We start from the raw sequence: 14,045 nt of genomic DNA on the forward strand, positions 1-14,045 counted from the left end.
CCAAAAAGAGATTCTCAGCTGCAGAAAGTTGGCACCAGACTTGATTAAGATGTGAGAACAGATACGGAGTCTGCTTTGTGGCTTCCTGCTGAATCACACTGGAAAGAAATAAAGGAAGAAACCTTGAGGGAAAAAAGATTACAGCAAACTAACTGAAAGTATTCACTGCCTAATATTTTGGAGAAAGAGGGAGAGCTTCAGCAATCAGATGTACAGGGTGCCCACAAAAATACTCCTTGATTTTAAATGGTTACAAAATCAAAACTTATAGGAATACAGTGGTACCTTGGATTATGAGCATAATCCGTTCCAGGAGCATGCTCGTAATCCAAAACGCTCGTTTATCAAAGCAAAGTTCCCCATAGAAAATAGTGGCAACACTGATGATTCGTTCCAGAACCCGGGGTCTGTACCTGTCGAGTGCCGGGTGCTGCAACGCCGTCTCCTCTGTCCACCTCCTCCGTCTGTCATCCGAAGAAGAACCCCACAGTGCCGCTTTGGGGGGGATGCATCTAATGTCCGCCAGCCGTCGGAGAACCCTGCAGTGCCGCTTCAGAGGGATGCCTCCTCCATCCGCCGGCCAGCCCTCCACATCGGATGCCCCCCCGCATGCTGGAGAGCCCCCACCCGAGCCCACGCAGTCGAGCGCTGCCCCACCCGCACCCCGCGCATGACACGCACAATGCTGAAGATTGACACTGTGTGCGTCACACGCAACGCGCAGGCGGGACGGCACCCGGCCGCGCAGGCCCAGACAGAGGCCCTCCAACCTGCGGAAGGCACCCGACGTGGAAGGCTGGCCAGAAGACGGAAGAGGAATCCCCCGAAGTGGCGCTTCCTGGGCTGTAAGTGCTCGTTTATCGGAGCAGTGCTCGGTTTGAAAGTCAAAAGTTTGCTGAGTGTTTTGCTCGTCTTGCAAAACCCTCGCAAACCGAGGTTCCACTGTATGTTTATAAATAAGATGTCAGCAAATACAAGTCCCAAAAAGCACGGTTAGCAAGGTCTTTCTTGCACAATCGCTTTCACTTTCACCCTTATAAGCTGCAGTTGGTGCAGAAGTTACAGCCTTCAGACAATGCAATGTGACAAAATGACCAGGTGTTCCTCAAGTGGCCCCCGAGATCATCGGACATTACTGTTTGTGACTTTTTCCTTTGGGGGGTACATGAAAGACAGAGTGTACGTACCTCCACTACCTGCAACTATGGATGATCTGCAGGGACACATCACTGAAGCTATAATGTCATCACACCGGGATATGCTTTGGAGAGTCTGGTCCAAGCTATATACGTCATCACACCGGATATGCTTTGGAGTCTGGTCCAAGCTCAATTATCGCATCGATGTTTGCCGAGTAACAGGTGGGGTGCACATCGAGTGTAGGTAATCAACAGATACCATATGAAACTTTGAGTTGATGAAACTGTAGCCTCAAAGGTGAAAGAATATTCCAATAAATTTTGGTTTTATAACCATTTAAAATCAAGGAGTGCTTTTGTGGGCATCCTGTATTCTGGGGATTAAACCTTTCTTTTTCCAAATTCAGAGTCCCCAACTGGATATTTTTTTATAACAGAATTTCCTGTTAGATCTTAATAAACTAAACGTCTGTCCCTAATTTATATACTCAAGACAATAATGTGCTTGTAATTTATCCATCTGCCAGTGCATGGAATGACAAAACTCTGCAGTTGGTAGGGTGAAAGTTTGAGAAATGTTTTCTTTTTTTTAATGTTACTTTTAATTTAAATTTTCATAATGAAGCAAAATAGAAACAACACAAAAACAAAAACCATCTAACGGTGACCTGATTTTAGTTACAAGTGATGGCAACTGAAACATTGATGTAGAAAAGCCATATGTCTACTGAATGTATTATTCAACTACAAGTTGATTTTCAAAAAGTTTGGCACAGATTGCATTTATTGCAAAGCTACATGTTTTTTAAACGAGGACCATGACACGTTCAGATATCAAGGATCATTAACCAGACCCCGCTCCTCCCCCCACACACATTAAAAATATTATTTTTGCTGGTGGGGATGCCAAAGTCCTGCCAGCCAAAGAAGTTCATTGCCCAAGTCACTTCCCAGTTCCTCATGTTGCTGCAGTGAAGAAAAGCGGGAAAGGAGTCAATATACTACTTTTTCTGTGTGGTTACAATTAAAATGGTTTACATATTTTAGACGGGTACTTATTTTGTACCTGGGGCAATGAAGTGTCAATTGACTTGTCCATAGTCACAAGGAGCTGTAGTGGGAATTGAACTCGCAACCTCAGGATGCAGAGGCAGCTGTTCTAAACACTAGGCTACTCCTCCAGCTGCAGACACCAGGACTCCTCATGTGTGCTCAGTTCATACAAGAACTGAGCATGGTTGAGGAGACCCAGCATCAGCAGCTAGAGGTATGTCGCTGATCTTTTCATTGTAGCAACACGAGGAGGTGGGGAGGGACTCGGGTAGCAAATTTCTTTGGCTGTCGAAGCTTTAGCATCCTTGCCAGCCATTTAACAGGTACTGCAGGTTTGGTTGGGGCCTGAGCCCAAAGTGAAAGGGCCCAGGCCTCCTCTCCAATGACTACACCAATGGTACTAAAGACACATTTGATAAATTCTGAGCTGGCTGCCCACAAAAATGACTCCTACAAAACTTAAATATGAATTTCATGGACAAGCAGAGCAGTTGTGGTAATAAAGGTGGGTGTGCTAATATTTGTTAGTGGGTGTCTGTCTTTCACAATGCCTGTTCGCTGTCTGCCTTGCCTTTGAAACACAAAAAAGAAGCACAAGGGGCCTTCAAGTTTGGAGCAGTCAAACTTCCATAAATTGAAGGACCCGACACTGTCCGTGTTTCGGCGTATCTGCCTGTGTCAAGGATCATTCGATATAATCCATACACAGAACAATAGACGGCCAAACAGATGACATCAAATATCGGTTCTCTCAACAATCAGTATCCAAGGTATAGCAAGAGTGAAGTTGCACCTGCATATTAATAGCTATACCTTGGATACTGATTGTTGAGAGAACCGATATTTAATGTTATCTGTTTGGCTGTCCATTGTTCTTTGTTTGGATTATATTGAATGATCCCTGACGCAGGCAGATACGCCGAAACACGGACCGTGTCGGGTCCTTCAATAAATGGAAGTTTGACTGCTCCAAACTTGAAGGCCCCTTTTGCTTCTTTTTTGTGCTCCTTGGTTGTTTTGTTCTTTGACTCCCTCTCTGTTTTGACTCTCTGCCCTGCCTTTGCCAGACGCTGATTAATGATTTGGACAGGAGCACAGGAAGGTACAGGGATGAAGTGAACCTCAAGACAGCCATCATGTCATTCATTAATGCAGTGCTAAGCCAAGGAGCAGGCGTGGTGAGTGTGTGTCTGTTGGATCTCATTACATTTTTATAGAAACTGTTACTACTGTTTATTAGCACTACACTTCTTCCCTTCATCTAGCTGTCCCCTATTCCTGGAATAAATTACCGAGTTTGTCCACCAAGCCCTTTCCCTTACCTTGTTTAAAAGCAGACTGAAACCCCACCTTTTTGATATAGCCTTCAATCCATAACCCTACTCCCCATTGCTCACCAACCCAGCAGATTAACTGTTTCCCTTAACTGTATCCTTGACGTCCTATTCGTCTGTCTTGTTTGTTTAGATTGTAAGCTCTTTCGAGCAGGGACTGTCTTCTTTGTGACACTGTACAGCACTGCATACGCCTGGTAGCGCTATACAAATAGTAGTACTGTGAAAAGTTTCAGTCTTTGGGCAGGAGAGCTGAGATTGTGATGTCATAATGCCTCATTCCACCAATGCCTAAGAGCCAACCTCATCAGTGATGTCACAATGGCTTGATTGTCTTGTACGCCCCTCTGCCCTCCAACCTAGTCATCAGATTAACCTTTCCCCTTAACTGTATCCATGACATCCTGTTTGTCTGTCTTGTCTATTTAGATTGTAAGCTCTTTCGAGCAGGGACTTTCTTCTTTGTGACACTGTACAGCACTGCATACGCCTGGTAGCACTATACAAATAATTAATAGTAGTAGTAGTCCTCAGATACAGCCAGCTAGTCAGTTTTTCAGAATACCCACAGTAAATATGCATAAGGTGAATTTGCAGCACTTACCTGCATTGTATACAGATCTATCTCGCGTATATTCATTGTGAATATCCTGAAAACCTGGCTGTCTAGGTTTGTCCTGAGGACTGGGTTGAGTCTTTAGTACTACTAAAAGTATACAGTACTATACCGGTACATGTGGAAGAAAGAGTCCCTTTTTCCATAGACCTTGCAGCCTAGACAAGATATCTCACAGATCAGGTAATGAATTGTGCAAGCACACACATTGCTATAAAGTCCATCAGAAATTTGAGTCGGAGGCGCCTTTTACAGGAGCCTCGCTCCTGATTAATAAATGAACGTATTCTGTTTTTTCTGTGCAGTCCTTTGATTATTCACGTTCCATTTTGAATAAAATCACAAAGTGAAGTACAATAAAACAGTTAGAAATTGGCAGTGTCTGAGAGTTGTTTTTTTTTTTTTTATATTCGGAGACCTGCTTTGAGTAACACTTCCCTCCCCCAACAAAGTATTAGCAATACCCCACCTAGTGATCACACCTTTGTGCCTATTTCCAGGAAAGTCTAGACTTCAGACTTCATCTTCGATATGAGTTTCTGATGTTAGGAATTCAGCCAGTGATCGATAAATTAAGAGAACATGAAAATTCAACATTAGACAGGTGAGTGGAAACTGTTTTTCCCTTGCTGTGTATTTTCAGCATTTACTCTTAACTTGCATTAACATATTAGCACTATTCAGGCCCCATTATATGCACTGGAGCTCTTTCGGGTGATCTTCAGCCCATGACACTCGGCAATTTTTAAGCTGCTGACACTCACAGGCTGAAATAGACCTGGATATTCAATGCTGGGCAACGTCTGGTCACCAGCATTGACTGTCCGGTTCTTCAGTGGATCTAGAAGTTATGCGGGCACTGGGTCCATGTTATTATACGTCCCAGATTGAAATAAACAAGACTTTTCTTCATCTCACTGGCTCTTGTGGAGTGCTCATTGTCCGTTCCCACTGTCTTCTTTGCCGATATTTAGTGCCAGCAGTGACGTAGCAAGGGGGCACAGAAGGTGTGGATTGTGCCGGCACCTCTCCTCCTCTCTACCCATCCACCTCCTCAAAATCTCCAGTCAATGAGCAGCATCTCAAAGCTGGTGTTTGTGCCGGCCTCAGCTTTCCCTCTGAAATTACTTCCTGGTCGCGGGGCCAAGAAGTGACAACAGAGGGAGAGCGAGGCTGGCACAAACAATAGCTAAGAGAATGATGCTCACTGATGGTGAAGATTCTGAAGAGGTGTGCAGGGGGGGGCATGTGTGGCAGGGAAAAGTGCTAGGGGTGGGGAGGGAGTAGCACAGCAATGCTGGACAACACCGTCCTGGGCGCCTCCTTCCCTTGCTATGTCGCTTAATGCTGACAATCAGCATACCTAACCAGGCACGCCGACATAACTTCAGACTTCCCCAGTATTGCCCAAATTGTGCTGGAGTAGTCGGAGCCCAATATTTAGGAGCACTGCCCATTTAGGTGCTTCTGAATATCGGACGGCCAACCGCTTAGCATTGTTTAAGCAGGCAGGAGTCTCTCTTGTCTGGTTAAATCATACTGAATTAGAAATGTTTTGGGGAAATTTAATTAAAATTATTTAAAAAAAATTAAAGAAAAGCAATCTGAATGACGACTGCTTTTTTCCCTTCCTGATAGAGCTCATGTTAACAGCAATAATGTACATGTTAGCAAACTTAGCCCTGAGTTTGGTCCATCAAAGGGTTAATCAGCAGGTGGAAAATTGTCTGTTTTGGGGGGTAATTTTTAAAAAAGCTTTTTGTTTTACATACAATGAAAAAGGGCTCCTGAAAATGGAATGGCTAAAATATGTGCGCTAGCAAAATGGTGCATAGGCGTTCCTGGGGAAATAGAGTGGAAGAGGAGATGGAACATATACATGTAATTTATAAAATGCATGAGTACATGCATAGACTAAATGCATACATTTGCACTATTTCCAAAGCAGATGTGAATTTTTGCAAAAACATTTGTGCACTAATAGGGGTCACTGTAAAAGCCTACGTTGCCTTTACAAAATATGCAACTTTCTGGAACTTTGACTAAGGTGCCCTGATGTAAAAATGCCTCATTTCATACATCAGAAATACAAATGCAGAACACATGTACATTCAGCTGCATTGACAGGAGGTGCATGGGGGGGGGGGGCTGAGACACTAAAGCACACACAGCTTGCATTTTCCTATCTGCCCACATACTTTTCAAGGAAAAATTTACCCACAGAAACAAACAGCTGGAAGGGTACATGACTGCTTTGTAATCATGGTAAGTTTCAAAGTGAATGTATATATTTAATTTTGTTTAGAAAGGCCACAGGTAAAAAATATACATAGTCTTTGTCACAGTGTATGCTCGGTTTGAAACATAGTGTTTGATAAACTCCTTAACTAATTATATAATAAAATATAATATTTTGTACTTTTTACCTTTTTATTTGGGGGGGAGGAAGGAAATTAGAAAAGAAACCCCACAAATCAAAGGTGCAACAGAGACGCGAGAAGGGAAGAGTGAGACAGATCACCTTAAATTACATTCATTTTTAAACACTGTCTTTTTGTTCCCCCCCACCCCAGACATTTAGATTTTTTTGAAATGCTCAGAAATGAAGATGAACTGGAGTTTGCAAAAAGGTTTGACCTGGTGCGTATGCTAAGAAACTTGTCTGCACTGTATGTTGCTTGATGTCAGTAGGCCTTCAGCTCGTGAGAATCCCAAATGCACAGCCAAAGGCTGCTGGTCCCTATGTCTTATATTACTAGAGTCAACCATTGAAAGATAGTAGATTCTTGGCCTCATCTATTCTCCCTACCTTCCTCTGTATAAGAATGGTATAGTAGTGTCCTTGCAGACAGAGGGAAATCTTAAGATGCTGCTGCTGATGCTACTTTCCTTAGTTCTTTGAGTGTAACATATTTTCCCCTTGCCTTTGAAGAATGGCTTCTCCAAACTGAGTTTTTCTGAGTCCAGACCGCCAGTGCATGCCCCGATTTGAAAAATTCCCCCCCCCCCCTCCAATCAGAGCAGAAAATTGTGATAGCCAAGTTGGTTCACTTGGAAGTATGGAAAATAAGGATTAACAAAAGCTGTAGCTGATATCTTTTTAACTAGGCTAACTTAAATATATCCTTGACAAACTTTCAAGAGTTACCCAGTTTGTCAGTTTGGCCAAAATTGAACAGCTATACTTGCTGTCCCTACATTAGAGCCTACATAGAGGACAGATATCTTCATGGCACCCAGTAGAAGTCCAAAGTTATTGAGAAAGGGGGGGAGGGGGCAATTACCGATATGCCAGAATGTGAATTGTGACCATGCTTTTATTATATGTTGGGGGGAGGGGAGAAGGCTGGGGGAAGTTGCTTCCCACTAAGACTGGATTTTATGTGGAACAGGTTCACATAGACACAAAAAGTGCATCGCAGATGTTTGAGCTGATAAGAAAGAGGTTAACTCACACAGAAGCCTACCCACACTTTATGTCTATCTTCCACCATTGTCTTCAAATGCCTTGTGAGTACACAAAACCACAGTCTTTTTAATGTGTGCACTGTGTGTGGCTTGCTGCTGTAGACCAGGGTGGTTGAACTGCAGTTCTGGAGGGCTGCAAATCAGACAGGTTTAAAGTATATGCTTAATGAATAAGCATGAGATATCACTGCTTACAGTGGAGGTAATGCAATCCAATATCTCATGAGTATCACAATAGATCAGGGGTGTCAAAGTCCCTCCTCGAGGGCCGTAATCCAGTCGGGTTTTCAGGATTTCCCCAATGAATATGCATGAGATCTATTAGCATACAATGAAAGCAGTGCATGCAAATAGATCTCATGCATATTCATTGGGGAAATCCTGAAAATCCGACTGGATTGCAGCCCTCAAGGAAGGACTTTAACACCGCTGCAATAGAGGTAGATTCCATCGGTAGTCACAGACACATAAAGAAAAGTTGGAGAACAAAACATAATCCAAAGCAGTATGGGCATGGTTTTCTTTATTCAAAACAAGCCCGACACGGCCGTGTTTCAACATTACACCTGCATATGGGTCACAAATTAATATCTGAAACTAAATATAAAATAAAACATACATTACATTTAATGACTTGTATTCTGGCATGACCTTGCAATTCTAGGCGGATTACAAAAAGAGACGAACTGGACATTATACCAGTGAAACCACAATTCAGTAAATACTTTAGAGCAGCATTAATTTATCATGATATATTTCCTGAATGGCAAGGTTTTTATTTCTTTTCAGAAAGTTCTATAATCTGGCACTGCAAATAGAATTCTGATGATATGGTGGTTCAGTTTTGCTGTCTGGAAAGATAATAGACCCTCCAATATTTTCTTTCACTTTATGCCCTTAATTAAAGAGTAAGTAAATGCTGGTCATGTTTTTCAGGATAAAACCCCCCATTTTTCTTGGGCAAGCAGGTAGCATATTCTCACATGTGGGTGACATCATCTACGGAGCCCGGTACAGACAGTGCTAAAAGTGTACTGTCAATTTAAGCTGCTTAAGAAGCTTCGAGATTGCCCACACTGTGCACACGCGAGTGCCTTTCCACCTGACATTGGCTCACGGTTTCTCAGTTTTATGTTCTCTGCGGAGCAAAGAAGTTTTGTTTTGGACTCTCTCCAATCATATTGCCTTCCCAGTAAGAGTACTTTTTGCCTTTCAGATCGATTTTCTTTTCTTTGTATTCGGTTCTGTTTTCTTTTTAAAAAAAAAAATAAAAGAAACGTTAATTTTTTTTCCTCAGTCGGGCATTCAGGCCTTCTCTTTCCGGTGTTTTTTCTCACTAGTTTTTTTGTCTTGGGGTGCAACCATTGAGTTTTTGACTTAGCCGCCGATATTTTTCCTTATATGTTGAAGCCTTCTGCCAGGTTTAAAAAGTGAACTCGTAGTCAATGGCCCATCTCCATCACTGACCTGGACAGTTGGTAAATCGAGTGGACACTTTCATCCACTGTTCTACTTTCAAAAACGTTCTCTTAAGGCTCGACGCATCCAGCAAGAGAAGCTGTTTGGACTGGCCATGGCCTCCGGAAACAAATCGATGCCATCGGTACTGACGGTACCGGCATCAACGCCTCCCTCAATATCGGACATTGTTCCTTCATCTGGTAAACCTGCTAAGAAGCTATCCTCTATTTCATCAGCGTCGCAGGCATCTTCAGCATCGAGTCCCTCAGTGCATGCCAAACAACAACGCCATCATCGGTCTCCTGTGCAGGTTGTGTCTCCTTAAAGGGCGTGCTTCCTCATCAAAGTCACCCACCCCTCAACACCCTGCAGCACCGATGGCACCGACTGTTGAGCCAACAGTACCAGAGTAATCCTTCCAGAACCAACTGAAGGAGTTTTTTCAGAGGGCGCTCAGTGACCTGTTTAAGCTGCATATAGCACTGGTGCTTGCATCGACTCTCTTGGTACTGACCAAGCCTGAGTATGGCACATTGAAGCCCGAGGAGACCGAATCTAGCTCTCCATTGAAGCATCAACGGACATGGAGATTACATAGTATCGATACTTGCTTCTCTAAATCCAAGCATGCATTGCAGATACCGATTCCCATTCATCTCGATGTAGATCAAGATCTAGACATTCTCGATGAACTTCATCTTCCTCTTCATCTGACCAGTACCGATGTCATCGAAGGAGCCTTTCTAGACGCTCTCACAGTCGTCATACTTCTCAGACCAGGAAGCATCATCCTTCTTATAGTGAATCTCCTGGAGTTCCAGATGTAGATTCTGATCTTTCTGTACAAAATGCTGATTCTGATCTTGAGCCCCCATTATCTTCTCCAGAGTCATATGTATCCCATCAGATCCATCTCCTCCATTGCCCAAGACACAGATCTCTTCCAGAAGGACTTTGTCACTAAATTTATCAGGCAGATGGGAAAAGCTTTGCCTATTAAACTGGACCCAGATGTTGATCCCAGAGCAGAGCTCCTTGAGGCGTTAAACTTTGATTAACCTCTTAAAGAGCTCCTTAAATTGCCTCTTCACAATCTCTTTAAGGAGGCTCTTTTTAAGAACTGGGACACTCTTCCCATAGCTCCAAGGAAGATAGACTCTTTATACAGAATACAATCCTGTCCCGGCTTTGATAAGCCGCAACTGGCACATCAGTCTTTACAAGTAGAATCTACTCTTAAAAAATCCTCCAGTACCAGAGTATATGCTACTGCTCCACCAGGATGTGAAGGCCATACCATGGATAAGTTTGGGTGCTGCCTTTTCCAAAACTATGTTGGCCAACAGAGTTCTCGGTTATAATTTCTATATGTCATTTTATGTTAAACAACTCATGAAGAAGTTGTCTCATTTCTAACAATATATTCCATCTGAGCAATTTCCAGGAGATTACTCATAGCATCCTCCAAACCAGAAATTTTATAGCAAGATCAGATTTTGATGCATTTGATGTGATATCCTGCGCATCGGCTGTGTCTATCGCGATCAGATGGCTTGCATGGCTGTGAGTCTCTGACATGGACATTAATGTTCAGGATCGTTTGGCAAACATTCTCTGTCTTGGTGAAGAGCTCTTTGGGGACAAAGTGGAGGATGCCTCTCAAAGACTTACCCGGCATGAACAAAGCCGGACCATCTTAATGGGATCCAAGACTAAGACTCAGCCATCTAAATCTTCTCAGAGACTTATTTCCTATTCATAAAAGAGACATTATCTAGTCACCTCATCCTCTTAAAAACCCCACCACAGAAGAAGCAGAAATCGCAAAAGCCTTAGAAACCTTAGATTTCTGCTCCTCAGAAACTAGCTCTGTCTTTTTGACATGCTTCTAGAGAGCATAGCCACAATACCCCCATCTCCCTAGCCCATCGGAGGCTGACCTCTCTTATGTCATCAACGCTGGACTCTCATTACCACAGCCACCTGGGTCCTCAAAGTCATTCAGGAGGGTTACTCTCTTCATTTTTATCACCATTCCTCCAAACAACCCTCCAAGGAGTCCTCTTTCACATCTCAACAGATGTCCCTTGTTCTTCAGGAAATAGAAGCTTTGCTTCTACTAAATGCCATAAAAGTAGTGCTCCCTTCCCAGAAAAATCAGTGGTCTACTCCAGGTATTTCCTAATTCCAAAGAAGACAGGAAATCTTCATCCCATTCTCGACCTCCAAGCTCTCAACAAATATATAGTCAAAGAAAAGTTTTGCATGCTATCCCTGGGAACCCTGAGAAGGTCGCTGCTAACCTTTTCATAAAACTGACCTCGCAACAACCCAATTGCTATATATAATATAGGTTTATTAGCAATAGACAAAAGACAGCTTTTTATGGAACAATAAAGTACAGCACATTGAGCCAGTGGATAACAGAGTGGCCAGCTTCTGTTTATGGATCCATCCTAAAGTTGTCAGCCGGTATGCCACTTAGATACTTTTAGTTCAGTAGCCCAGAGCCCTATCTAGTTACAGATTACATACTCCCTTTCTATTGATTGTATTGGCTATATACTTATCACAGAGCCATATTGAAGCATGATGTTACCTAGTGTCAAAATCTGACAACCCTATACCCTCTTCTAGAATGAAACGATTGGCTGTGCTCTCTAGACCTCAAAGAGGCATACACGCACATATCCACAGAAAGTTTATTAATTTTTGTGTGGATCATCAGTATTTCCAGTACAAAGTTCTACCATTCGGCCTTGCTTCATCTCCAAGAGTATTCACAAAGTGCCTGGTGGTGGTAACAGCAAAATCCTCCGTACCCATGGGTTTCAAGTACTTTCATATCTGGACGACTGGTTGATAAAAGCTGCAATACTTCAAGCAGTGCACTCAGCAACACAAGTGCACTCAGCAGTGCACTTCAAGCAGTGCACTCAGCAACACCATAGCTTTTGTCCAGCTTCTAGGGTTAAAAGTCTCATCTTCAACCCTCTCAACTGTTAAAGTTCATAGGAGCCGTACTCAACACCACTCTTCTACGGGCTTTCCTACTCCAACAAAGACAAAACACCTTGCTTTAACTTTACAGTCATGTGTCCATTCTGCAATACTTATCAGTAAGACAAATGATGGGTCACATGGCATCCACAGTTCATGTCACTCCCTTTGCTTGACTTCATCTCAGATCAGCTCCACAGATTCCTTATCTCACCTAGTTCCCCAAGCATACATGTGTGGTCTGCTCAAGAGAAAACATTCCACATCAACCTGTTAGAGTTGCAGGCAATTCGCAAAGCTCTGAAAACATTTCAAGATCATCTCTCCAATCAGATCCTCCTTGTTTACACAGACAACCAAGTAGCCATGTACTACATCAACAAGGAGAGGAGAACAGGACCTCTTCCTCTGTATCAAGAAGCCAAACACATCTGGAACTGGGCAATTCCTCAAAACATATTTCTCAAAGCCATGTATGTACAAGAGAAATAGAATGTTCTAGCTGACAAGCTCAGCAGATTTCTTCAGCTGCACGAGTGGACTCTCAACTCCAAAGTCTTACACCACATCTTCTCACTATGGGGGACTCCTCAGATAGACCTGCTTGTGTCTCCCCACAACCACAAGTTGCCTCAATTCTGCTCCAGATAGTACTCTCCTCATCGTCTGGAGGCAGTTCCTCTGGATTGGTCACACAAGTTCCTATATATGTTTCCACCAATTCCTTAGTCAAGCTCAAACAACAGTCAGCCACCATGATCAAGATAGCTCCTCAGTGGCCCAGACAACCTTGGCTCTCCCTTCTACTTCAACTGACTCTCAAAGATCCAGTTCCATTACAGATCTTTCCATCTTTACTGACTTGGAGTCAAGGATCTGTTTTACATCCCAATCTGCCATCTCTGCACCTAACAGCTTGGTACGTCTCAACTTGACTTCAGTAGATTTCAATCTTTCTGACCCAGTTCAAACCATTATAGCTGCTTCCAGAAAGCCACCTACTCAGCACTGCTATTGACTCAAATGGACATGCTTCACTTTGTGGTGTAATCTCCATCACCTGGATCCTTCTACATCTTCTATTCCATCTCCATTTATCTAACTCTGGACTTAAGACCACTTTGGTCAGAGTTCACCCCAGTGCTATTAGTGCTTACCATGCTCCTTTCAACAATAAACTGCTGACTACTCATCCGCTTGTTTCCCGATTTATGGAAGGACTCTTGAACTCAAAATCTCCACTAAAATCGCCTCCATTTATCTGGGATCTTAATATAGTTCTCACCAGTCTAATGAAGCTGCCATTTGAACCATTGACATCTATTCATCTTAAGTTTCTCACTTAGAAAGTTATCTTCTTGATCTCTGTCACTTCTGCTCGTTGAGTGAGTGAACTTCAAGCATTTGTTTGCGATCCACCTTTTACAGTGTTTCATCATGACAAGTTGGTTCTCAGAACTCATCCTAAATTCCTTCCCAAGGTAGTCATGGAATTTCATCTGAATCAATCCATTGTGCTTCCTGTCTTCTTTCCAAAGCCTTATTCTCACCCTGGAGAAACTGCTCTTCATACATTGGAACTAAGCCACACAGGTCTTCACCTCAACTGTTCATTCTTGACCTTAACAGGTTGGGCCTACCTGTAACCACATGGTTAGCGGTCTGCATTTCCTTCTGCTATGCTCAGGCTGGGCTGCAGTTCAAGAGACATGTTACATCACTCAAAGTCCGAGCTATAGCAGCATCAGTGGCTTTTTTGCATTCCACTCCCATTGAAGATATTTGCAAAGCAGCTACATGGTTCTCAATTCACACATTTACATCTCACTACTGTGTAGAAGCAGTTTTACGGAATTTATTTTCTTCCTAATGGCAAACTCTTCCACCATCTCATTCAGTTAGCTAGGGAGTCCCACATGTGAGAATATGATGCCTGCTTGTCCAAGAATAAAACACAGTTACTTACCGTAACAG

The 14,045-nt window shown here is 43.0% G+C and overlaps 1 protein-coding gene across 1 annotated transcript in view; it reads left to right on the forward strand.

The window, feature by feature from the left end:
* The window catches only part of DAAM1 (dishevelled associated activator of morphogenesis 1), a 342,176-nt gene that overhangs the window by 234,782 nt on the left and 93,349 nt on the right, over positions 1 to 14,045 (forward strand). Inside the window, 4 exon segments of the mRNA XM_033952248.1 lie at positions 3,260 to 3,370; positions 4,643 to 4,746; positions 6,716 to 6,782; positions 7,535 to 7,652. Coding sequence (XP_033808139.1) covers positions 3,260 to 3,370; positions 4,643 to 4,746; positions 6,716 to 6,782; positions 7,535 to 7,652 — 400 coding nt within the window.

This window comes from Geotrypetes seraphini, chromosome 7 (genome assembly GCF_902459505.1).
Source record: "Geotrypetes seraphini chromosome 7, aGeoSer1.1, whole genome shotgun sequence".
NCBI classification, from domain to species: Eukaryota; Metazoa; Chordata; class Amphibia; order Gymnophiona; family Dermophiidae; genus Geotrypetes; species Geotrypetes seraphini.